At 40.3% G+C, this 27822-nt stretch overlaps 1 protein-coding gene and 1 long non-coding RNA gene across 3 annotated transcripts in view; one reads left to right on the plus strand and one right to left on the minus strand.

Moving 5' to 3' along the window:
- The window catches only part of CMC1 (C-X9-C motif containing 1), a 41375-nt gene extending 13648 nt beyond the window's left edge, over positions 1-27727 (minus strand). Inside the window, exons 1-2 of the mRNA XM_083824291.1 lie at positions 27509-27727; positions 15916-16008 (exon numbers count right to left, since the gene is read on the minus strand). Coding sequence (XP_083680417.1) covers positions 15916-16008; positions 27509-27533 — 118 coding nt within the window. The 5' untranslated portion in view covers positions 27534-27727. The remainder of the gene's footprint in view (positions 1-15915; positions 16009-27508) is intronic.
- The window catches only part of LOC310894330, a 111478-nt gene continuing 105414 nt past the window's right edge, over positions 21759-27822 (plus strand). For both annotated transcript variants that reach the window (XR_014579813.1, XR_014579814.1), the window contains exon 1: positions 21759-27398. This is a non-coding gene — a long non-coding RNA (uncharacterized lncRNA). The remainder of the gene's footprint in view (positions 27399-27822) is intronic.

A 27822-nucleotide genomic window follows, 5' to 3' on the forward strand; every position in this document is an offset into this window, starting at 1 on the left:
TGCAGGAAAAGGGCGATCATGGTTCTCCATTTTATCAGGAATTGTCCCACGCCACACACTCTGCCACAGCTAGTAACGCATGCTTTCTTCAAGCTTTTCAGCAACTTTAAAGTGAACAGATGAGGCCAATGCTATTCAGAATAAATGCAAGACAGGCAGCTTATTACAACCAACTTACAGAGCCGTTACCATTCTGGAGCAAAAGCTTGTGAGAAGACAGCAAGCAGCTCAGGTGTTTACTCAAAGAGGGAAACTGATCACAGGAAGAGAGGAAAACGACCCCAAAACCAACCACCACCACCCACAACATAACATGTCTTGTGGTCCGATGCACGGCTTCCAAAAAGCATTTACTGCACAGGCAGACTGGGCATGGGCCAGAGAGAAGGATGAAAACGCAGAGCTGATGACATAAAGCTCTGCTCGTGGGTTCACTTGTTTTGACGAGGAAGCAGCAGACGGAAGCCGTGATGCCAGGCCCAAACAGGCAGCAGGCTCGGCCAAGAAACTGCTTCTGTGCCACTACCGGCTGTCACAGCCAAGGGGTACGAGGGCAAAGAATTCACGTGTACATGGGGCTTAAACCCGATTGTACGCAGACATCAAGAGATACGGCCATGTCTCTATAGCCACAGCTATAATTTCAAAGACAGTAAAATGAAATACTTGTAGAGAGAGGATTTACAAACAAGCTTTTGGCAACACTGCAAAGCAAAATAAAACACATCGGGAATTATTTGTCAGCTATGGAGGTCCCCCCCCAAAAGAGGAACTGTTCTTCAATGTAATGCTTAACAGGCAAACGGCATAAAAATCAGTGTAATACCATAGACTGTACTGGAACTAATCCAGACTTTGGTGTAATGAAGCCTTGTGGACTGTACTCCAGCTTCTGACAGCCGGCTGCCCCGTGTTCCTCCAGCTGCGTGCACGCATACTCAAGCTTGGACGCAGTTGCTTGTTTAACTCCACCTACTCTGCCTGCTCCAGTTATCTTGTTTCTGATGCAACAAGATTTGAGTAAGACAGTCTCACTACTGTTACAAAAGAAACAGCAAAAATAATCACAGAAGTGTGGTTTTCCTAATCAGAAATGCAACTGCACTTAAAAGTATTTATTTAGCAATCTTATTCTTTGAAGAAGTACTAACAAGGCATCTGCTACAAAACCATTGGCAAATGAAATATTAGAAGGTTAGGCGAGGAAAACTAAGATGGCTTTCGTTTAAGCCACTGCAGTCATGTTTCTTCCCATGGCATGACGATAACTCCTAGGAAATATCATATGCTACCCCAATGAACAATAAATACTCAGGTTTTGTTAGCTGCTTGCTTAGCAACATGACAAGGTCAGTAACAGCAACAGAAAAGGAAGACAGAAGCTCTACCAGTTTCAGTCACTGGGTCCACAAACATGGTTCCAGCTCCTCTACGGCCAGACGTGGCAGAAGACTCTGTGCACTAGTCAGGGGAGACTGAGGACACCAAGAACTCGAACAGCATCAGCACTCAATAGCTAGGATGCAAGCAGGAGCTGAGGGTCACCCTGACCTCAGCAGCAACCACTACAGCCCTGGGCAAGTTTTTGTCTCCCACCTCTGCTTAGGGCTGAAAGATCTTTGGGGCAAATCCTGTCTTCTCTGTAAGGACTGTGAAAATGACCATGCTTACCTCCCCCACTGATCGGAAATTTTAAGATCAGAATCTGGCCAAAAATCTTTTCTCCATTCTCTGGGTTCTGAACTAAACGAGCTTTACTTGCTGAATGCAGATGTACACATGCCTCCACCACCACCACAGATTTGTCAGCATGTAGGTTTTCCAAAGATTTCTCCCACCTTTATTCTGAAAGAAAAAAACACCCAAAAGCTAGCATATGCTGTATTAATGTAAAACCCCTAGAGGGCAACTAAGCGTCAATTTCAACCTGCATAAATATTCAGCTCCTTGACTAGTTTACAGATTATGTAAACTATTTCCTTCAACCTTGGGTTTTTCCCCTCATTTAGAAGAAATGAATCCTTTTCATTCTCAAATCACATTACTGCTGCCTATTTAGTATAAGTTAATCACAACTGCCCAACCAGAGACTGAGTTCTCAACCCAACAAAGCTCAAACGTGTGTAAAAAAGAATAAAGGAAAGAAAACACATGCAAGGGCCTCATTTAAACAAAGACAGAAAACAAGCATATGAAAGTCTGAAATCACTTTCTTTGCATTAAAGCCCTTTAACAATATATCTTGCTTATTATTCAGCCTAGTATTAATTTATTGCATGACATCTGTTTTCTTGTACAGCAGGCTGGTTGCAAGTCACAGATTTAAGAATTTAAGCTTATACTGTTGGGATTATTTGCCTGCTTTCTTCTACATACTATGATTTCAGACTTCTGTATCATACTTATTTAGGGATAAAAGAAAAAAAGTGATGAAGCAGGAAAGAAGATGGCAAATTAGTCTAGTTCCAGATAACAGTTTCATTTGTTCTTCAGTCTTCAACCAGAGCTCAGGCCTGCTGCTAGCAGTGAAGAAAAAAAAAAAAAGTAATCTGAGCCATAAGAGTCAAAAACCTTCATTCAATCCCAACAGTTCTACCTGAATTTTGAAGTGGTAACTCCTGTGTCCAGCTGAGTCTCATATGTTATGTGGTAGAAGGCATCAACTGCCTTCCCCCTTTCTTTCCACCAAAACTTGGTGTGAGCTGAAAGGCACTTACTATCCTGCCAGTCCACATCTGCACAGAACCTGCAGACATTTATTATGTTAGAGAAGGCAGAAGCAAATCATTGGGACTCCCAAACTACATGGAAGCAATTTGAAACAGGGAGGAAAAAATAGCTCAAAGGAATGCTTCAGAGATGCTTACAGAGATCAAGGGTTTCTACGTGGCTTTTACAGAAGACCAAATACCCTTACAAAAATCAGCAGCATAACCAGCCATGCTTTATGCACAACAATGCGATGTCAATATGTACATTGAACATGGCTGTCCTCCTTCATAAAGGAATTATAGCCACTGTTACAATTTACCCTTGATGTGAAACACATCTCCCCCTCCTCACTAGCTAGGGTGGCTGAGTTAGTTTTCAGGCAAGCCAGGCCATTGCAACTCCAATGTCAGGAAACGGAGATGAGCAACAGCACGTCTGCAATGGACAGCTCTGCACTGCAACCGCTGCTTGTGCCTTGGAGTGAAAATACGTTTGTTAACTACAAGCCTTGATTAAGACCACGAGATCAGAACTTGATTGCACTAATAGAATCGCCTATGAGCCGTTGCATCCATTTCCCAATCTTAACTTGATATCATTTAGAAAAGAATAAATTTCATTCTGTCATGGCAATCCAGCAGTTTTCATCACAGAGACAATACATTTTAATTTTTATTTTTTTTTACTTAAAACCTTCCACTGTGAACTCCTTTCACTAACCATAGCAGTAAGGAGATACTAATGAAACTCAGGGACATAAACGCATGTTGGAATATGTAAGTAGTTATCCACAAGAAACGGCACTAGTATATTTAACTTAAGGAAAATAAAGTTTTATCACATGCCAAATTTTCCTGAATTGATTCCTAAACAGACAGGATCGGAAGAGAGAAAGATGAGACCAGAACTATTAACCTGATTTCCTATTCTGTTGGGAGAATCCAGCTAAAGCAAATATTATCAACTCTGTTAAATCTCTTCCTTCTACAGAATTGCAAAAAAATATTTTTGGGGATTGTATTTTACATGACTATTCTCTGTCCAGCAATGAACGTCTCAAAAGTTTACGCACAGTCAGTAACTAGCATTTACATAAACTTGGAGGCAAAGTGAACACGATAGATTCCCCAAAACAACAACAAAAAATCTGACAGTCATTTTCTGTTTTAAAACTGCTAAAGTTTCACAGTTACTGAACAGAAGCAACTTTTACAGAACAGCCTTTGCTGAAAGCAGGAGGATTCGTTCATCCTCACTCCCCAACAAAGGGCTTAAACGTTCTCAACTCGTTTTAATTGTATAAAATAAAAAAATCCATCACATATACACATAGATGCTTTTTATTTTCAAACTAGTGACAGCAGGAATAGTTTTCAAAAGTATAAGACGTGGATGCTTCTATTACAAAAAGCCCTCCAGAGAGCAGAAGACCCATTCAACTCATTGCTGTTATTCAACAGCAATGATACACCATTAGATGTAAATAAAATATTTTAAACCTAGGATATTGGATAGAGCCATAAAGACACCCCTGAAGCTCTGAGTTTGCTTCCTACCCTGTTTAAGACATCAGTAATTAAGTCTTTGGTTATGGAACCCAAAACTGTATACATTCTCCTGTTCTATGAAAAATGGTGGTAAGTTTCTTTTCATTAACCTGATACATGCTGAAGCCTACATTAAAGTAAGAATGCAGAACAATGCCGAACAATGCCTCTAACATAACATAAGACCATTTCAAGCATTATGATCTGGCAGAATTTTATCCTGAACTTCCTAGCAGACAGAAAGGATATGCTTATTTGAACCCGTGACAGTCTATCTGCCTGCCTTGCTCTTGCTGGGTCTTGCCTTTTCTACCGTGCTGACACTTATGTTCAAAAACCTACCTTAGTGAGGTGCTCTGCAATCTGGAAAGAATATTTAAAGATATTTCATATTTAAGAGCAGAATTTCTTCAATGATGTTTAGACTACGTTTTTGTTACGCTCTTTAAACAACGAACATAAGGCACACTAAGTTGGAGAGTTAAGAATAATTATTAAAAAAACATACTGAAAACAGAGCAAAAAAAAAAGAAGGGAAAAAATCAGGACAGATGAAGAATGACAAAGATTATTTACACCAGAAAAAGTAAACGGTACTTTTCATCACTGGCCTTATGAATTATTTTGACTGGGCTGTCAGATTCACTGTAGAAAGCTACCACCCCAAAGGCAGAAAAAAGTAATAGGCAACAAAATATAGTGTCTGAAGTTGCAAATGGTGGTCATGCTCTTGTTTAGTAGGCATCATTTTCTGCAGCCTCAAAGTTCTCCCTGTAAATGCGAATGTCATTTTTAACCCAGTGATACTAACATTTTTTGGTGGTTTTTTTTTGTCCGAATTTGCTATGCTCCTGAAAAGAACTCTGGAACCTCAGGGTCCAGCACCCTCCCTAAGCAATCTCAGGAAGTCAGCAACAGAAATATTTCTCCAGGATGGTCAATGAAAAAGTCTTTCCGCCCCCTTTTTTTTCCTTTTCCCCTTTTTGCCTTTTTTTGGATAAACAGATTGCCCTATTTACTCCTTTCAAAGCGCTGCTTTTATTCAGGCCACTACCAGGAATCTGCCCAGTGTCTGAAGGTCTTCACGAGGACATCAGCATTTCAACAGCAGGCTGTGTTCTTTATTGTTTTGGAATGTTTTATTTTCTTTGCTTTTTTGCTGTTGTTTTGGTTTTTATATATATACATATATATTAAGAAACAGTACATTTTTACAGCATATAAAAACATTCTTCAACTCTTTTCACAAACACATCAGAGAAGTAAAAACCCTGCTCTTTCAAGTGCAAGGTATACACTGGCATTGTGAATTCCCGTACATCAGGAAGCTGCAACATTAATCAGATTACAGGACAAATACAGGTATACTAGACATGGCCACCTTAAAGCGTCTTAAAGTCCAATTCAGCCCTGTATTCCTCTCTCTCGATAAACGTGTCCATATGAAACCAAGTGTCAAGCCACCGGTAGAAGTACATCTTACAACACGCCTCTGCACTGCTTTTTCAACAACTTTATGAGCATCCAATTATAGCAAAATGTATAGGATATTTCTGTCACCAAGAAACAAAGCAAGACTTGGATCAAACCTGGTTTTGAAGTATAATGATGAACTTATACACATATTCAGCCCGTGTTATTTAGGGTTTTGAAAAGGACTGTTCACATAGTCTTAAAACACGTTGATCTGGAGGCTTCAAGGGCAGCTCGCTTACAAATTAATTTAGTTTATGTTAAAGAAGGGAAAAAAAGAATGACTAAATACTTCCACAAAATTCTGGATCAGATAGGAAGAAAGAAGGCTATAAAGTGCAAGACATTATCTATAACAACGTACATACAAGGAAATCCTGAACTTGGCTATTAGAATTGCAAAAATACATTTCAGGCTTCAAGAAACCTTTATGTAAACTCTTTTTAGGAAAAAGGTAAGAAGGCAGATCCCTTAATACCATAACTAGTCTCCAAAACTGCCTACTATTTCAATTCCTTCCCGGTACTGTGGATATCCAGAGAACTTGTTTACCCCACCCTAAGGGTGCTCTTCTACACTATCATCTCTAAAATTCCTAATTTAAGTTCCTGTCCCACTCATTATCCTATAAGAAGAATTACCTTCCATCCCTTGATACCTTTCAAATCATTTGCAGTACCCACTCACATATATCTAGCACACAGCAGCTCAATTGTTTTTCTTGCTCCCTGATCAGAAATTTAAAGCCTCATCCACACCTCTGACGCTCTGTACAGCTCTAGTATTCCTTGTCCATCCCCTTTCATATCCTCTCTCACCAGCTCTGCAGCTCTTGATTCCTCACGCAAAATACTTCTCACCTTCTGTCATACAATTACATTTCATGTAAAGGCATCTATCCTGATCTTAGGCAGCACACATTCCAAGTGCTCTTTTCTGCAAGATTCATTTCTTCTTGTTTTTGAGAGCGTTAAACTGTTAAAAATAAAATTCAGAAGATTACAATAGAGCACAAGTGTCTCATGACCCTTTGTTACTGTAGCCTTTATTCCTCTCTCAAGCAGACCTGTAAATAGAACACTCTTCAGCACACATTTCCCCTACTCTTTTTCTATGCAGCACCACACAGACGATTATTGGAAAACAATTACAACAGCAACAAAACTCAATTTGGGAGCAGGAAAGAGGGGTATTATTTTTGTTGCCATTATTGAAAAGACTAGAACAGTAACATAAAAATGCGTTTTTACTCATCAACAGGCAACACGGTTTCTACTTAAAACAAAGTTACGCCTTGTCAATGATGTTACCACAGGATCCATTAACTACTATATCAAAGAATAAGTGCCTGACGGACAACTCACTTCGTTTAAATTGAGCAATCTTTAGAACTACCATTCCACACTGAAAAAGAAGTTTAAAATGTTTTTGTCCCAAAGCAGGAAGAAAGTTAGAGATTTCATTAACCGCATTGTGATGTTTCCACAACAACAAAAAAGCATGAAGAACATTTAGACCACCACACCTTGTTAAGAGTACATTTGCTAGTTGAACTGTATTTCAACTTTAACCTGTTTTCCCCTATTGCCTGATAAGGCCAATGAGGCCAATGCTTCCTGTGCCTTTTTTTTTTTTTTTTGGCTGGCTGAGCTGACTCATAACATTCCATGCAACGATACATACAAGTATAGTTCTTCGGCCTACAGGAAATAATGGAGATCAGAACTATAATTCTCACAAGGCACCGCCTCATAAGAATCAAAGTCTATTAGATGCATTTGCAACTATTATTCTGATTCCCATTTCGCTCAGCTAGAATTAGTCTTTCATTTTTTTGTGATTCAGATGAGGAATTTTCTTTGGCAAATACACTTGCCAACTTCATGGGTTTTCTAATGAACAAGAATGGTGGACAGAATTCTTCCCCCTATTGCATTGCCTTGAATACCATACGCTCTTTATAAGGTCAAAGCACTGCCTGTAGGCTCTCTGAAAGCTCACCATGTATTGGTTTGTAGTTCCAAATGCACAGCAACTACTTTTTGATGCAAAAGCTAAGTTCTATTTTCCACTGCTGAACCTAATGTTATCTACACAACCCATTCTGACTATTTTCTGTGCAAAAGTAACCCCAGGGTAATATTCATAATTTATATACAATTTAAATATTTATACACATGCATAAGGAATATAGCACGACCTCTTAAAGTATTAGAGTTATTTACACAAAGCGCTAACTGTGTTACTGCTGAATGAAGATTCTAAGAGGGGGTTATATTCCAAAACTGCAAAGCAACTATTTAATACATCATTGAGGACATGCAGTTAAAGTAACAGTTAGTCAGATGTACTACCATGAACAATGGGTTGTGATGTGCAACTACGCCACAGTAATATAATACTGGAATGCTAATGCCTGAGCTATGGTATCTGCAGGCTATCACCACCACTGATAAATAGTAAAAATAAAATAAAAAATAAAAACCTACAGAATTCCAACTATGTTCTCACTTGCTGACAGTGATAATGACTGACATGGAAGAATCAAGTGCCAACTGGGAAAGAAAACTAAGAATCAGCAAACAGTGTATACCACACCTAGGATTCAAACATGGTCTTAGTAAGAGGCAGCACCCATAACCACACTGGCCTCCCTCTTTTGTTGGGAGGACTCAGAAAACAAAGAACTGGACCACGTCTTTCCTAACCACTGACCTCTGCCCTACGAACACCCAACTCAGCCAGGCAGCAAAAGTGGTTCTAAGGTGGATCTAATTACCACCAACTAGCGTATGATCAGCAGCTAGGGGAAGTTTGCATTTCTGTGTCTTCACAGCTTGCACCAAAGGAACCTCTGACACAGAACCAGCTATTCAAGCTAACAGTACAGAGTCAGCCCATAGGAGAACTGGGAATCAGAGCACACAAAAGGCCATCTTAGACTCAAATAGCTGAACACCAGACATAACCCAACGAGATCTAATTCTTCAAAAAGTCAGAAGGCGCACATTAATTCTAGTGTGCTTCGTGAAAGAAGAGTTTGAAGAAGGGATCTCAAAGAAGAGACTGACACTTCTCATGACCGGGCAAGGAATTCCCAGGTGTAAAAGCAGCAGCAATGAAGAGAGAAGCAATGATCCAGATGGGACGGGCAGTTTGTCAGGGGGTCTGATATGACTAAAGAGTGGAAACAGCTGAAGAAGAGGATTTGGGCCTTAGTTCCAACTCCAACACTTCCAACCATCCAAGAAAGGCACAAAAGAACAAAGAATTGTTTTTCTCATTTCTGCATATACAGGTGAAGTACTTCCATTCTGCACATGTTAAAACTATCAGCTCAAGGTCTGAAAGAACAGTTTTCCTCCTGCAACCGTATCCCCAACTTCACGCCACAACAGAATGCCTTCGTCTCCTCAGAAGAGCTGCGAAGAAGCTATCCTATTGTTCAAACTCCAGCAGTTCGCTTGGTCAGTCCTCCTCACAGGTATTATTGCCCATGTACTACAGTAATCAACATCCATGGAGGCATCCTCTATTTAAACCAGCATTTGTTAATATTCTGTAATTAATCTATGCCATGTTTATATATTTATGCCAGAAGGGGAAAACAATCAGAAATTAAGAAACCAATAAAATCTCTAACTTGAGAAAACCCAAAGAGTAGACAGATCACAGATAACGTATCAAGGTATGAGCTCTGAACTACGAACATCACTTCAATATCTATACCTAAAAATCTATAACAGGTAAGCTAATCAAAATTAAGACAGTGCTTGTAGGATGTGGCAACCTGGCTGAAATTGATATTCATTAGAGTACTCTTTGCATGAATAGGAGCATTTGGACTCTGTGGTCTTTATCAGAGCCCCAGCTGGTAATGGTTGAAGGTTAATGCCTTACCCCATTCTGTTCAATTTTCTGTCCTAATTAGTCCTCCAAATCTATAGCTGTGAGCACCAAGTGTCTGTGCTCAAAAGAAACTAATTAATGCTAGCAAATTAGATCAAGTCCAAAGATCCAACAGCCAAACTCTTAAATGCTCCTTGTTAATAGGAAGTGTAGCTGTCAATAACTGCTGTTGGTGGCTATAATGAGGCCTCTTTCTTTCATTGAAAGTGATTTCATTTCTCTTTGTCCCTGTAAAAGCTGTTCCATTCCCTAATAAAAAAATAAAAAACCCTACACAACTAAGTTGCAGTGGTAAAGCTAGCAGTCTGACCCATTTCTTGTGATCAGCTGGGTTGAAATGACATGGGGGGGCGGGGGGGAAGGAAAAAAATCAAATAGGGTAAGTTCTCTCCCCAGACATTTTCTTGGAAGTCCTAACAGTAGTTAGAATACTTACATTTCCATCACCAAGCCACACAATATGCTCTCATATTTCTTTTCTATGAAATCCCCTAAATTAGCTTTGGCTAACTAATGCTGTAAGTATCATTCATAAAAGACCACGAGATCTAGAATTGTAATTTACATATAGCTGTTCCCTCTGCTCGGTTTGTTGGAGCAAAGCTCAATATACCGTAATCCCTCTAGAGATTGTATTAATTCACATGGTTAAATGTGATGAGAGTAAATGTTCGCTGGAAATACATAGACCTGAATCTTTTCCCAAAGATAAAAACTATTGGGCACAGACACAAACATCATAAAAAAATCAGCATCTTACTCTCAGGAACACTAACCAGGGAAAAACACCTAGTAATTTATTACCACTACTAAATATAGCTGTACACCATCAAAACACAACATTTAAATAACTGACAACTGCACAGCATGTACAACAGTAATCTCAATGACTTCATGCAGTCATTCACGGGGTCACACACAATATGACTACAATGTACTTTAAAAATTAATGTACTTTAATTAATAATTGCAGATAATATAGAAATAGAGGATAACATTTTTCTCCCCTTCTCTACCTGCAGTTTTGTGCCTCAGTTGAAATGATGTTCTCAAATTAGTCTAACCTTTCTCTCAGAAAAATGAAGTTGCAGGTAGTAAGGTAGCATTCTTTTTTCACTCTCCTAGATGTCTCTTCCAGTCATAAAGTTTATGATTCCTCCCATGCAGCCTCTCAGGATTTCCAAACTCTGATCAATGTGTACAGAAGCATGTGTAAGAAAGCTCTGGTGACAGTGACTCAATAAAAAAAGTTGCCCGGATTTGTCAAGTTAAGTCACTGACTTTTATCAGTTAGTTGATCTTTTTGATTCAGTCAATTAGAAGATACACTTCTAATATGTACCCATATACTATATAACATGTACTATACCCATATACTATATATTCTAAATATCCCCATATACTTCTAAAATATGTGAATTTTAAAAAGATTCTAAGGACCATATTTTCACAATGAGGCAAAGCAGGTGAGCAGAATTCAGTTATGAATGGTGTTTTTAGTTTCAATTTGCTTCACGAAAATAAGACTGTTCAACATTTTTAAAAGTGAGCTGTTATTTAATTTCCCAATACTATCGGTCTTAGCATCTGCCAGTGTTAATAATTTCAGAACCATGACTGCAGGTACCAACAGGTTAATCCTCTCCCAGCATTAGCAACAGTCTGCATCAATTAATAGATCTTGGCCTGTATTACAAAGGAAAGTGAGCAATGCCACTGAGTAACATCAAGCTGAAATTTGCTAGTTCACACACTTCATTATCTGCATTTCTTATATCGGAATACATATATATGTAACAAGACTTTTTTGGAGAAACATATCTGAAGGTGTGCTTGGACATTTAAATGTGCAGCATCAAATGTACTTCAATCAGAAATTTCTTTCTTTTTACGGGCCTTGATGTGTCAGGTGTAAGGGTCACGGTCCAGAGCAGGTGGCCCCTACGGGGACAGAGATAATGTCAGTGACAGGACTGTTGAGTAACTGCACGTTATCAAAACTCTGGTTGACACTGGTCATGCTCTACTGTAGAGAAGCCTGCAGTGGTGTTGCATCCCATCATTTTCACTAAGTATCAACATGAGCCCTGAGGAAGAGAAGACTAATGGCAAACATGGAGAATGGGAGGAGGGTGGCTGCTTGGAAATGTCCTTTTCCAGCCACGGTTTCCAAACCCTTTTTTAAAGCATTGCCAAGTATCTTAAACAGTATTTTCGGCAATGTAAATCCAGTTGCCCCAATTACATGCTTCCTACAGACACCAGAAACAACCTAACAGCTTGCTCCAGGGAAGGTCCCCCAACTCAGCAGAGAATCATCTCCCTTTCGTCTCTTTCCCATATATTAAAAAAAAAAAAAAACAAACACAAACACTTGTCTTCTTGACCAAATTTGTTCCTTCCATGACAAACTTCAAATGAGAAATGGCCTCATTCTTATTTTATTTGCAGAGTTGTATGCGGGATCAGGTCTTCAATCACACAAACTGTTTTCTTTACTTCATTGCTTCATAATGGCAGAACCAGGCTGATCTGAACTAGCTTTTCCTGTATTCATCCTGAAAAGCATAGAGGTCATTTGCCTACACGAACCCTGGGAACTTGACATGTAGAGTCACAATTATGTAAGAGAACTGCAAGTCACTCTCGCTGACCTTTGAATTCCCAAACACAGGCCATCAAACAATAGCAGACAAGAAAACTTAGAGGAAAAAAGTTTAGGACTAAAGCCCCTTGTCACTAGAGCAAGATTGTTTTTTGTCCAAACAGAAAGGAAAAAAAAGAGATTGTAGGGTTTGGGGAGGTGGGAGAGAATTGCCTTCTAACACAACAAATACACAAAACATTTACAGAAAATATAATACAAAATTAAGGTTTTGTGACTGATATCAAGGTCTCGTGACTGATTCAATGATCTGAATACTTTCTTTTTGCAATCTAAATGTTGTCTTAATTAAGAAATGATTTTATAAAAGCAATGGAAGATGACAGCAGATAAAACACTCCTTTTATCTACTTCAGTTTGTAAGCATGTATTTTATAAACCAAGTATACAATAATACAGGAAAGCATGTATTTAATATGGCTCTTGATACTGTCTATATAAGTACACTGAATATGTTACGTTTTGGGATTGGGTTTTTTGGTTTCTTTTGTTGTTGTCCTGTTTCACTTCAGGAAAATAGCTTTCTTTTTATGATACTCCAACAAGAGTCCACAATTTCACATACATACATCTCAGGGATATTAGCATATTTATGTAATGGTCATGGAAAATTGATTTGTGTTCTTCAGAAAGCATCTTCACCCTCTTAACAAAAGTACTAATATAGTAATTTTCACTGGAAAGGTGCTTGAAAACCTTAAATATAGAAATTATGCTGCAACTAAGATGTACTAAATTCTTGAGAAATATGCAGCACTCACAAGAACTATACTATGACAATCTGAAAAAAGTTCAAAATAAATTTAAATAACTAAAATGAAACATAACCAGCCTCAATTCTACATTGTTCTTACAAGTTATCTTTAAAATGGACACACTTGCATGGTTATTTCATCCCTAAGCTACTCTGTTAAACTAACACCCGAGCACAGCACCGGGTCACCCATTTAACCACGCCAGGGTAGCAGTATCACCTCTTGAGTTAACAAAACCTTTTTTTTTATTTATTCTTTTTATTTTTTAACCCTTGGGGTTTCTTCTCCCTGGATGCCTCTCGAACACGTGCTGGACAGGCTGTCACTGCTTGCTTTATTAGCTCTGATAAGCACGCAGCTCTAGGTGGTATAGCTGCAGGCTAAGGTAACGGCCTGTATACAGATGGACCCCATGCTCATGCAGAGAACTACTGAATGTATAGGGGCTCCCCATAGGGCTAGACAGGAACCTAGCATGATCAAGTCAATTGTAAAGGCCCATACTTGTAGAATAGCTTTGTTTCCTACACTTCCAATGCATTTACCACAATTTCCTAGAGACAAAAATGAAACAAAGGTATACCAGTAGGAGTTGGTCAAACAAAATTAACATACAGCAGAACAAAAAACAAACCAAGAACGAGTTAAATGAGCACCTACAACTTAGCGTAAACAGCAATTTCATACAGAAGCACTCTGTAGCACACCAACTGGATTTCAGGAGTTTTGATTACTTAATTACACAGCTTATGTTCATAGCTTGTAATTGTTTACAGCATAAAAACCATAGCCTATTTACTCTGATTAACACCTATCCCTGTGTACTAACAAGACAAATTTATTCCAGGAATAATTTCACAATGGATATGAGAGATGATAAATTCTCCTCTTCACAAAACCATTTAACCTTTCACTTCCCATGGCCTGCTCTCCACCCTGCTATTAAAAGGTAGACAAAAAGATGCCTGAACCACCTTTTTCGTAGTATGGATATAAATGTAATTTTGTTCATCTATTTGATCACAAAAATTGCATAGGAAATATTCAGTTTCCACCTCTTTCACACGATTTGATCAAAACTGGCTTCCAGCTAACAGAAGAAAGGAAGACTGATGCATCCACAAACCTCATTTTTCAGAAGATACATAACTGAACTCTATTCAGATGAAAATATATCTATAGTTTTGGCTAACATCACAAAGAAGATAATTATGACAGGAATTTGCTTTAAAATTTATGGAGGCAAAAACATGGAGAAGCAGCAAAGGTAATAGTCCACAGCCCTCAATTCAAGGATCTCTAATATGGGTGGCTGTCACAAAACTTAGAAGCTGAAACCAACATCCTAATTTTACACAAAGAAAATATATGGGGAAAAAAAAAAAAAAAAAGCCTGTTCCCCACCCCACTCCAAAAAAATCCACAGCACCATACAGACACCGCTGTGGTCTATCCCAAAAGAAAATACAAATAGTACACAAATTATTTTTAACGGAAATCCTCTTTCAAAGATCCACATTCCTCTAATTGCCTTTCTTCATTTTTCCTCCCAACAAGAACAGCATTCAAAGTAAAAAATTTTCAACAACAAAATGAGAAAGTGTATGAAGGCCTTCTGGCAGCATTGGAAGGTACATGTCATCTGATCCCACCTCCTTCTGGCAGATATTCCCAACTCTTTTCCTACCTAGCTGAATATCATTATGACACTACTCCATCACGTCTTTTGTGTACCCCCTAAAATAATCTGCTTAAAAAAATGCTGGTCCATTTTAACCGTACCCATCTCTGAAATATCTGTTACTCAAGGAACAGCCTCACAGTTTCTTCTGTGATTCCAGATAGCTTGAAACACCAATTCTCATCACAACTGTTCTTCTGCAGGAATGGTTCTCTAGTAACTCAGTTTTCTTTCTCCCTTTTGTGTGCTATGGCTGTGGATGCCTTATATGCTTGTTTTCTGAAGCTATTACCTTTCTAAGATTTTGTTTTATAACCTAGGTAACACCTCTCTGTCAGATTCAGTTCCCTGTAACTTGTTCACAAGAGCTCAGGGACATTTCCCTAACTTCCTAGGGCTCCTCCTGCAGTAGATGTTCTTTGAATCTCTCTCCAACGGCCCTTTCAGCCTTAGAATTTAGATGACAAGAGGCAAGCATCCCACTGAAAGCATGCCACTTGTATGGAGTAATCCTGTGCTTTACATTTTTTTCCCAATCTTACATTAACACTCTCAGCTAGTCCATGTGTGTGAGTAGCTCTAACTCCAGAAAGTTGTAAATTTCTTCCATGAATATGTGAGTGTATATGAATAGTTGAGTGTAGAAATCCAACTTTACAGAGTTATTGCCCAGTACTCTTCAAAAAGAAAATGAAAACATGCAAAAGCAGACTGCATCAGCCTGTTTCAATGTCTGTCTAATAACACGTCTCCATGTGCAAGTACCATCAAAGCACTGGAGTGGGGAAAGGCTGCATTATAGTAAATAAATCTGTTATAATCAAGGAGACCCTACGTGAAGGCTCACGTGAAACAACGCCATTTATATAGGTATTATAAACAGTACAAGCAACTCCTGTGTTGCTCTGTCACCACCTAGTCTAGATCGAGATGTGGAAAGTTTTCTATCAATCAGATAACAATCAAAACCAAGTCATTTTGGAAAGCAGTCCCCATAACCAAGCAGTGCAAGCCAACCTGGCAGACTCATACACTGTCTTAGTGGTTTTGCAGCAAACAGATATGATGCAGATCATACATATTAATTCTCTGACTACTTGTCAAGAATAAGGATCATATTCAGGGCACAAAAGTGAGTACATCTGGTCTCCCAATGAATATTTGACTCTTACCTTGCACTTTATCTGAACAAAGCTCCTTGGCTCGGTCTCTCATTATTACTGGAATCAAGACATCTTTTTCTACATGTCTTAGCTTAGAATTCTCTGCAAGAGAGCCAGAAACAAAAAAAGAGGAAAAAAATTATTTTTCTATACAAAATAAAGCAAATCCACAGAAATAACATAGCATTGCTTATAGAACAGATACCAGCATACTCCACCTGTAACTAACTAGCACCAGAAAATGCTGCAGAAGGAGCACACACTGAAAAGCAAGAAAGTCCCAAGATTAAAAATTGCTTAGATACAGGTACGAGCATTATCCTGTAAGTTTATGTTCTGTTTAATATGCCAAATGAACTAAAAATAATAGAAAAAATTCTGGCAGCACATTCAACTTTCTATCTTACTAATTAAAAGATTGGCATACAGACTGTACAAAGATTGAGAATTATGTTTAATTTGGGACACTAATATTTTTCTATCTGCATTATCTTTACAAACTACAGCTTTTTTACTCCCATAATAAAGCAGAGAAGTATAGCCCATATTAGAGCAGTGCATGGAAGTTTTATTACTACATTAGTGATGTAGTAGATTAAAGACCTAGGTTCTTTGAAAAAAACTAACCATTTGCTTACGTGCAGGGTCTGCAAGTTTTTTCACTGAGAAAACCAACTTAACAAGAGCAAACACTGAAGCCCGAATTCTACATTTAAAAGGAGAGTTGCAGTTTGTTGCAGTCTGCATTCAGCTGCCTCAAAACAGAATTCTGTACTGTGAGTACAACTAGTGATTTTGGATATACTTAAATAACACAGACTGTATGGAAATGCAGTGCTTCCCCCCCCCCGCCCCCCCCCAAATCCACTCTCTTCAAAGCAAAGGGGTGAGAATTTATCAAGCACAGCTTTTTACTTCTTAGGTTCTGATTTAAAAGCCCTTTAAAGGATATTTGTATGGAAAACGGTGTAGTCCAACATCATTATACCAAATACCTCAATTTCCTCCCCAAACACACTATTTATTTACCCTTTGATGTTGGTATTACTCTTCAACACAGAACCAGCTGTGATGCTCACATTAAAAAAACTGTTAAATATGCTGTTTTTTTGACTGAAGTTCATTTCATTTTTAAATAGCTTATTTAAAACTTAGATTAAACGAAAGAAAAAGCATGATATACTGAATTCAGGAAACATGCAGAATTTAACTTACCTACCCCTTTTCAAGCACTATTTTTCAGAGTACCTGCAGTTACTTCTAGATCAAAAGGCAACAGAGATTTACATTTCTCCGGTCATTTTTAACTCACAATCTTTTAAAGTTTAGTAATGCTATACGGCTACACATTATTGAATCTGCAGTATTAACAGGGGAATCTGGTAACAAAACAAAGCATTATGATGGCCAATACACAGAATCAGAACTAAAGACTTATATTCTCAAAAATTTATTACTTGGAATTTCTACAGCAAAAGCACAAATACAGGCTGGGCAGAGAATGGATTGAGAGCAGCCCTGAGGAGAAGGACCTGAGGGTGTTGGTGGATAAGAAGCTCAACATGAGCTGGCAACACATGCCTGCAGCCCAGAAAGCCAACTGCATCCTGGGCTGCATCAAAAGAAGCATGGCCAGCAGGGCGAGGGAGGTGATTCTCCCCTCTGCTCTGCTCTCCTGAGACCCCACCTGGAGCACTGCGTTCAGCTCTGAGGTCTCCAGCACAAGAAGGACATGGAAGTATTAGAATGAGCCCAAAGGAGGCCACAAGGATGTTCAAAGGGCTGGAGCACCCCTCCTATGAAGACAGGCTGAGGGAGTTGGGGTTGTTCAGCCTGGAGAAGAGAAGGCTCCGGGGAGACTTTATAGCGGCCTTCCAGTACCTAAAAGGGGCCTATGGGAAAGCTGGGGAGGGGCTCTTTGTCAGGGGGTGTAGTGATGGGACAAGGGGTCATGGCTTTACACTAACAGAGGGTAGGTTTAGATAAGATAATAAAGAAATTCTTCACTTAGAGGGTGGTGAGGCATTAGCACAGGCTGCCCAGAGAAGCTGTGGATGCCCCACCCCTGGAGGTGTTCAAGGCCAGGCTGCATGGGGCTTTGGGCAACCTGGTCTGGTGGGAAGTGTCCCTGCCCAGTTAGAACGAGGTCATCTTTAAGGTCCCTTCCAACCCAAACCATTCCATGATTCTATGAAAAGAATGAAAGCAAGATGTTTTACACAGCAAATTGATTTGCTTTTATGATAATTTCAATGTCTGAGAATAAAATTGCAATTAAATACCCTTCATTTGAACATTCTTCAGAATATCAGTACAACTACTGCACAGAGCACTTGCTAGGTTCTAGACAGCACAAAGCTGTCTTAAAACTTTAAAGCACATTTCTTATAAAGCAGGACAGGTCACCTGAGCCAAATGACGTGGCAGGAAACAGCATCACCAACCTACCTGCCTCAGCTCTACTTTGAACTTCAGTCAAAGCAAGCTGGCACTACTGCCCTCTCCCAATGCCTGCAATGCTTTTCCCTTTGCCAGAGATGTCTTTTGCAGCCCTGTGGACTGAAAGGGGACTGAAATTTGGTTTGAAGGTAAGTAAATTTGTCAGTTGTCAGGCAACTTCTCGGCTAGATAAATTCTCCAGTCCAGTTCACTATATAAATTCATAAACGGCCCATTAAAGAGAACTGTGTGAGAGCAGGAACAAGCAGAGGGAACGCTGCAGCTGTCATGAGCATCCCTGGCTCAAATTATAGCCTACGCATTTCTGCTTTTTCAAAGCAAGTGGGATGCCAGCTGCCTCTAAAACGGCATTTGACAGTCCCCAACTGCCCTCACCCAACCCCATCACATCAGCACCAGCACACACGTAACCACACAGTAAGCAAGCAGCCAGTTCAGCACGGAAAACTAACTCCTCAAATACAAGCAACAAAGCATTTCCCAGCTGATTTACACTTTGGAGTGACTAGATCCAATTATCAGCGTTCTACCATTACTTCATGTAACTTTTATCCATCAGTATCCACCCCAGCACATACGGAAACGCAGCAGATCACGGAGAAGCAGCCAGGGCCTGAAAAGGGCGCCTGGGTTTCCTCGCCTGGCAGAGGTCAGCAGCAGCAGCGACAGCTCCGACAGCAGCCGAGGCAGCACAGGGCTCCAGAGCAAGGATCAGCCACCCACCGCCGACAGAGGGGAGCAAAACAGAACACAGTTCAGGGCCAAAAAAGAAACCGGACAAGGGCAGCCTCCAGACAGGGAGAGGGCCTCTTGTCAGCCTCAGAGAGTCAAAGGGGATTTCTGGGTTTTAGCTGAAGTACCCAATTTTCTGTTTGATTATTCAAAAGGAAAGGGATGTAAGACATCATGATGTCAGTAGCTTCACTGGTGTTAACACCAGCTCAACCAAAACCATGACACTGCTGCACTCCACGCAAACTCCTGCTTTTTAGTCCCACGTTGTCAAACCTGGAGGGGCTGAAAAGGCAGGACGGAGAGGGCACATCAGGACACAGGGCAGTGTCCAGTAAGAACCAGAAGACTGCCACAACAGTGATTCAAAGGTAATTACAGAACATTATAAAGGAAACAAGAACAAAGACCACTTATGATCTCATTTATTATTTTTTTTAAAGAAAGTTTGTTGGCAAGGATCAGTTTTTAAACCATGAGCAATTCAAGTCATCTTATAAGGTCTAGGTGGTAGCTTCATGGACCTGAGTACAACTGTATCACCAAATAGGTCTAATGCAGACGTTCAGCTTGGGCAGTACTGTATCTAGTCATGAATTTCAACTGTGATATCTAAAGCATTTTAATATTCTTCCTTGATTCTAAGCTATCCGTTGTATTACACACAGTGATTTTCATTGAAGGATCTTAAAACAATTGAAGTTGGCATCCCTAGCATTTATACAAAATGTTAAAGAAAAATAGGGTACAAATATTAACAATACCAGCTACCAGCTAGAAAAATATGTTTACACGTGGAATAACCGCATTTCTGATAGCAACGTATAAGCACTTGCAAAGAAATCATCATCACTCTAACCAAATCAGCTCTGCAGTAACATTATATGGCAAGAACTTTAAAAGAAACAACACCTGAGAAGCAAGACTTCATCAAAAAACATGAGACAACCATGATGTGAAACCATCAATTCCTTTTGCTTTTTTTCAACTATATTACTATTTCTAGAATAATAAGTACTTCTTTTGATAGTTCACTATTCTGCACAAAGATATTTCTTATTGTAATACCAGATTTGCTACAGACTAGTCCCAACAGAATCTGCATTACAACACACCTACTATGTTTTTTTACCTACTGCTTTATTTTCTGTTCAAAATACCAATAAAATTACTCCCAGACAAGCAAGAAATATGTTTTCCTAGTCTGCCCTTCTCATTTCAAAGTCGATACCCTTGGTTCCCATCTGCAACCTCCATGCACTTCACCTGGTCTCCCGTGAAGGCTGCAGCCAAACTAGGATCATCTTGAGCAAAGTGAGACAAGAACACGCTACCTCTCAGCTGCCAGCAGGCCAAAGAGATGTTAGCAGCTGCTTTTCCTCACCTCCTTCCCACCCCACCCCAGCCACCCAAAACTTGGGCATGCTCGTTAGAGCAACTTCATCGTTTAAGATTCTACCTTTCTCTTACATTCTGTTGAAATTCACTCGTACCATCAAAAGTTACACGGGAAATATGGATGAACATAAGCGGAGTCAAGGTTACAAAAATCGGGCTATGATTGACAATAAAAACAGGCATTTTGTACAAACGTACAAATATACATGGAAGTTAAGCCAGAATCGAAACCAAACGCAGGCTTGCAGGTGTTAACGCATCTAAGCCACCGGGCTTGAAAATGAGGGTGAGGCTACAGCTAAGGAATTGGTGTGGTAAAACTACTGAATGTCCTGAAGGCAGGAAGACATCAGCACACTCCAAAACGCTGCCGCTTCTCATGGGGACAAAGAATAGAAGAGAAGATAAAGAACAGGTAAAGAGTTTACGCTTGCAGCTGCCAAAATAAAGACAGAAGGGTAGAAACTACAGAAAAGTGAGCATCCCTCTGAAAGAAAAATCATTCTCCATACCGTCTCAGTATGGTGTAAAGGATTAAAAGGTAGGCAAGAAGGATTACAAAACTGGAAGATATCCATATGCAGCAAAACATTAAGAACACATTTTAAAGTTTTTTCCTTTTTCTTCTTCTTTTCACACAAATAAAATCTGTGGGTTTTAGCTAATCTCAATGCCTGACATAGCTCTCTGGTTGCATACAATAAGTATCTAGGGCACAAGAACGCAACCGTAGTAGTTTTCTGTGGTTGATTAAAACTCTTAGGTGCTAAAACTATTTATTGCCATGGAAGGTCAAGGACCACAGCCATCTGGTTCAACAATTTTCAATATTTTTGTAAAAATGGGAAAAAAAGAAATCTGGAAATACATGCATCAGTAGGAACCAGAGCATCACAACCCCTAGAACAGCAGAGAATACACATCCAGTTCCTTCTGTGGGAAGCTGGGAAAACAGAAGATGACTGCAACACTCTCACTGCTTTCTAGTCTCTAGCTGCAGGTCCCAGGAAGGCCTTGAGGAAAAGAGGACAACGTTGTAGTCCTGTGCAGAAGACAGCAAGCCTGTAAAGAGGACAAGAGGAGGTTGAAACACAAAGCTGCTTTACTAAAAATAAAAGGAACTATAGCAGCTTGCCCTATAGAAGACTATAGGTAGCTTGTCATAGAAGACTATTAGAAAAAGGGGGAACAAAGAAGAAAGCTTTCACTGAATAGTGTCCCACGAAAAGTTTTATCATCTCCCCTCCCTCCCTCCCTCCACACTGCTAGACTGACCCTGCTCACCCCTTTGTCACTGCGCCTGCTGGGAGTTCACAGCTCTGCTTCCATTTCTCATATGGCCTCATGTGGCAGGGACACAGATTACTCAGAAAAACTGAGAAAAAGTTGAAAACTTGTCCAGATATCTGAAGAAGCCTTACACCTTTAGCAACCAAGAGGAAGTCAGTTAAGCGACTCCAGTAAGAGTTTTTAAAAGGTGCATTTAGTTACACAGCTTGTAATTTGGTTCTCCTTGGTTCAGATCATTGATGCACACTTTGAAAAAATGTATCTACAATAAACACTTTGAATATTTTAGAGGTTTCAGTAAGGAACACAGTTTATACGATGGGCTAGACAATGAATAACAAGTTTATAGCTAAGATACTGAAGTGCATTAAATTTGGGAATTGAGCCATTTTTCTATCACTCAACAAAAATTATTTGTGCTGTAAATACAGCGCTTAATATTTTGTCCTAAAACCCTTCCTACGAGCTAACTATAAAATGGCTTGGGAAAGTATACTTTTATTAATAAAGGAAGTAGCAGTGCAGCATTAATTGTATGCTTAGAGGCATACATTCCTTTCATCAGACTATTGGCTCTATAGACTCCAGAGGTTCAATCTTTCCAAAACCCATTTCAGATTTATTTTAGTGCACTTGTAACAGTTGTGTTTTGAATGGGCAAAGATAATTATACCTTACTACTCCTCCAGGAAAAGGATGCATTCAAAATTTTCATCTCCTTTATTTTGCCTAGCTTAGCTACTTTGTATCAAGTAACAGCCACAGATCTTACATTAATTCATGCTAATTCATCTGTGTATATGTGCATCATAAAAATAGCTATCAAAAAAGTCTGTATCATTGAATATATTATCAACTACTTGAAAACTCTGCTCTGAAGCACAGTCACACATCGTTGCAGCAAGCAAATTTAGAGATAGACCTATTAAAGTCATGGGCAGAAAAAAATAGGTATTTCTAAAAATCTTTGATTTCTTCCTCCAAGTGTAGTTTTTGTTGTTGTTGTTTTGTGTTTTGTTGTTGTTGTTTTGGTTTGGTTATTTTTTTTAAATATGTATCTAAATACTTGTTGAAGATGAAATTAATACTTTAAGTACCCAATCCTATAGCCATGGGCCGTCTCCTGTGCCCTTACTGCCAGGAAGCTCACGGGGCCAAAGTGACAAATAGTTTCAGCATACTCCTTTGTTAACTTTGGTCCCACAAAAACATTCAGGATCCTGCTAAAAGCAATGAATTTTATCAGTCAAAAACATCCAGAGCAAACCAAGACACGATGGACCAGGACTGAATATCTTTATGCATATGTGAAACGTCACTGAGCTTGGCAGCTTCATTTGCACATAGGTGTTTGCATAGGAACTAGAGTCTGAAGTACTTTGCTTTCTGCTAAGGTTTTAGAGTATAGAAGGGCAACACACAGTGATAGAAGTGTTATAATCCCAGTGAAGTAACATAAGTGATATCCTGAAACCCTGACTGAGACACAGAAGAGGCTGATCAGCGCAGTTTCTCTACAACCTTTTTTTTTTTTTCCAACTGTATATGGATAATTTTTTTTGTATTTAAAAAGTTACAGATTTTGAGATTTTTCTATCTAATATTCACATCATTTTAAATTAAGATGGAGTACAGGGATGACAACACCAGGGAAAATTTCCAAAGCTTTAACTTCTCACTATTCTATCATCACCTCAAAGTCAATTTTCACCTTTTTCACTGGCTGAATTTGTTATCTTACATTTTGCTTTGGGGCTCATGTGTTCTTGCAATATGGCAGTACTGGATTACAAGAATACTGACAAGCCTGTTTGCTAAAAACGAACAATGGCTATATTACGGCTAGTCTGTAATATCTAGAAAGAAAAGGAAAAGCAAACCTGACCGCACTTATTTGTTAATTACACGTGGCTTCCAAATGCTCATACATCTACTGACTAAGAAGTAAAACCAAGCCTGAAGTTTCCTGTACAGTTGTTTGTTTGACACGGGGAGGTTTGTTTTTTTTACATGCCTGATCACATAGCAGAACCACTTAAAAGACAAGAAGAATTAACTACAGATCAGGGCTTAATATTTACTGTGCTGGTTCATTAACACTATCCCAAATTGTTGTACAGGTATGACAGACCTGCCAGTTAGGAAAGGTTAGGGTAGGAGCAACCTACAAGCAACCACCCTACCCCACCCCAAATCCCTTCTGGCAGCTGTAGATGAAGATTCTAGCAAACTACACAAAATACAAAATGAGTGACAACTAGGGCTGTGGACCAGCTGAGGATTGAAACAGCCCAGAGCGCCTTAGTTCTACTACTGTAAAACTTCTGAATGATTCACTTCGTAAACTGATGTAACACCCTTCTGAGCACAACTTCTTGTCACTTAAACAAGACACCATACAGCAATATTTCAGCAACAAAACACACATTTTGTATTTTCTGGGACAGCAAAAATTACCACCACCTCGGATACAACTGTATTCCTATACACAGGGTTCCACACCTTTCAAGTGAAACCCAAACATTTGAGCACCTTTTGTCTAAAGTGGTCACGAGTGTATAATCCCTACTACCTATGCCCTTTCTAACTAACAGTAGATGTTGTCTAAGAATTTATTGCTTGCTTCCACCTGAAGAAAGAAATAGAGTAAGGTCCACAAAAATCACAAATTATCTGAAGAACATAAAATGAAGTAAACAGACCACATGAGTTAAGCAGCGACCTCAAGAACGTCACAATCATTCACAACAACAAAAAAGAAATCGGTAACGAAGAACAAAGTAACCTGCACTTGGATGACGGAGATATGCGGGAAAATCTACCAACCAGTGAAACACCCCCGTCATTAATAGTAGAGATGCTAACCACACTATTCCCACTATGCTCAATAGCCACTAATTAGTGTTAGTGGCTCCTCTTTGATTTCATGCAATTCTGAAAATTAAAAATAGTTTTTTATAGAAAAAATCTGCCTAAACTCCTTAAGGAAGTGAATATTTAGTTCTTCAACCACTTTTTTCAAGACACAGTTGAACAGCTTCTCTGGGGCTTCTGCATCTTCAGATGCAGTTCACGTCTTTCATTTCAGGGAATGAACACCACAAACAAATTAAGAACAAGGCTTTTTTAATAACAGGACCAAATATCATTCTTCTTGATGTTTCTTTAATGGAAGTGAGGATCAAGAGAGAAGACAAAACAATGCCCGTCTTACTCATCTTTGATTTCTACACCTATGGATTTAATGAGCTATCAGCATGTATAAAATGAATGAAATCCTTAAAAACTAACATGACAGATCAAAACACAACAGTGATTATTCACTATTTCAGAAGTTGCAGAGCATGAGGTGTTCTGACACGAATAGAGACTGAAAGCGTTTTGGTTACAGTCACAAAATGATTGCTGATGTTATTCCGGATTTTCAACTAAAGAACCCTTTCAAACTATTCAGCATTCTAAAACTCACCGGAGTGCCCCAACACATCATCCATTTCTTAGTTCTTTTCCCTGAACAGTTCTCTAAAACGTGCTGTCAAACAGCTTTAGGAAATCGCATTTATCCTTTTCCTTCACGTTCCCAATGGAGGCCAAAGACACTAAGAACGTCAAAAAGATCAAGCCAGTTTAACTCCCCTCATGATGGGGGTAACTTATGTTCTTAATCACTGGTGTTATCTAAGGACATTTAATTAAAAGGTGAGACTGTTCTTCTTTTTACATATACATTTTTCCCCTTTACTGACTGACTTTACACTGCTGTATCTCCCATGACTTCTTCCTATCATTCGAAGTCATGATTTCACTCCTTCCAGTATACTCGTCTAGCTCTGTCTTACTGTCCATTTCATTTCAAAACAAGACCCAACCCTTCTGGAAGCCCAATTTAGTCCTTCCACTGATACACTGCCGCTGTATTTAACTACCTAGATTTCCACACGACCACAAAACAGTCAGAAACACACACTTCAAGTAGCTTACGAAAATGATTACGAAATTAGCCTTTAACCCCTGTTTTTAAGGCCCCTAAGACTAACCAGGCTAGGTGCCAAACCCTGTAATTGTGTATCTAAGCTACTGTCAATAATCTTACTTTTCTCTTTAAGCACTCATGAGTCCTCATATAGGGATCCAGACATCACTATTTGAAAATGACAACTAAAACCAAACGCAAGTTGAAAAGAAAATGGGCTAATAACCCATGATTTCTACTACTGAAAGTAGCATCTTCCAATGACAATTTTAGAAGTGCTGCATACAAAAAAAAACTTCAATGCTGGGCAGCAGCACATTCATTCTTAAGAAGGATAAAACAAAATCAAGTAACACAGAATTTTCTTGAAGAACTCATCTACCTATTCATTTACTGGGTGTAAATCACCTAATAACACAGCTACAGTTCCTTCCCTATCTGTGGCTGTCCAAGAACTCCTTCCATACAAATCATGGCATAATTTACAGCTTCTATATTCTGAGCTTCAGAAGACTCCCTGATATTCACTCCCTACTGCCTAGCAAAGCCATGAGAATATCCGTGTCTTTTATGACCTTAAAATGGAGCATCAGTCGTGGTAACAATTTACTAAACTGTGATTCTTCCTATTTTTCTCATACGTGAGCCAAGAAGCAGTTAACGATGACATTAAAAACCACCGCACCAGGGTATCTGAGTTAACACCTTACTGATACCAACAGGGCAGCTCACACCTCTTGCAGCTATTGTTCCACTTTCTCTACAACCTCACTTAGACCTCTCTGCTTTCAGTTCACGTTCTGAGGTTTTCAGCAGAGCCGTAACAGCCAGGGACCGATGGCTGGGCTGGGGGAGGTACGTAAGAGATACCGGATAACAAGGTAGCAGATTTAGAGAGGTGTCAGTAAGCAATGCCACTGCTTCGCAGATCAATCTCAGTATTAGTGTCACTGTGCATATACCCAAGGTACACCCTCAGCGGCAGTACCGCTGCTAAAACACAACTACAGCATGGGCTGGGAAGCACACGTAATGGCATTACAGGTGTAAATAAGGAAGTAAAGCAGTGGTATATGCCAACATTTGGAGCCATCCTTTTTGGTACACAAAGAACGCACAATAGCTTAATTTAAGCTACTGTAATTACTACAAACCTCTTCCAAAGGACAACAGGGCGCAGAATTATGTTGCGGATGAACAACCGCCAGCTGAAATACAGCTGTAAGTTGCATAACATTTTCTTAATTCTGCAACACATGAATGCTTAGATGATACTACCACCACCAGAGCTTGGCCACCATGACAGGGCCCTGTTTGCGGGGCCTGGGAAGCCAGGCCAAGCCATTTCCATGAGAAGCGGAAAACCTGGCCGGCATCCTGAGGATGAGATGGGGCTAACCAAGGAGCAGCCGCGACTCCAGCAGCTCTGGCGAAGGCCAGCTGGGCGTCATGACCTCCTGACGGCGGGGCCTCGCTCTGCAGGAGGACAGGCCCTCGGACACCGGCGTGCCCCGCTCAGGCCGCCCGAGGGAGGGGGCGGCGGCCTGGAAGCTGAGGGGAGCCCGAGGGGCCGCCGCGCTGCGCCCCTCCCCCAGAGGCAGCCCGTGTGGACTTCCCTCAGGACCCTCGGGCGGCTGAGGTGAAGCACGGTGGGGGGGAAGAGGGAAGTTTTTTTGGGGGAAAGGGAGGTTTTCGGGGGGGTCCGCTGAGGCCCGCCCACCAGCCAACGCCTGCGGCGGCCGCCCCTACCTGCAGCGCGGGGGGGAGGCTCCATCTGCGCCCCGCGTTACGCCGGCGGCTGCGCACTTTGCGTAGCGAGACCCCTCCGCTGCGCAGGCGCGGAACGACCCGGCCCCGCTCTCACCCCCCCCGGCGCCGGGCGGAGGGCGGCGGCGGGAGCGCGCAAGGCGGCGGGAGGGAGCGGGGGCGCGCGAGGGTAGGGCTGAGGGAGCCCGGGCGCATGCGCGGTGTGTGGGGGGGGGCTGCGAGATGGCCGCCAAGGGGAGGGAGGGCAGGGCTGAGGGAGCGCAGGCGCATGCGCAGTGTGCGGAGGGGTGGCTGTT

Source organism: Anser anser (genome assembly GCF_964211835.1).
Source record: "Anser anser genome assembly, chromosome: 2".
NCBI classification, from domain to species: Eukaryota; Metazoa; Chordata; class Aves; order Anseriformes; family Anatidae; genus Anser; species Anser anser.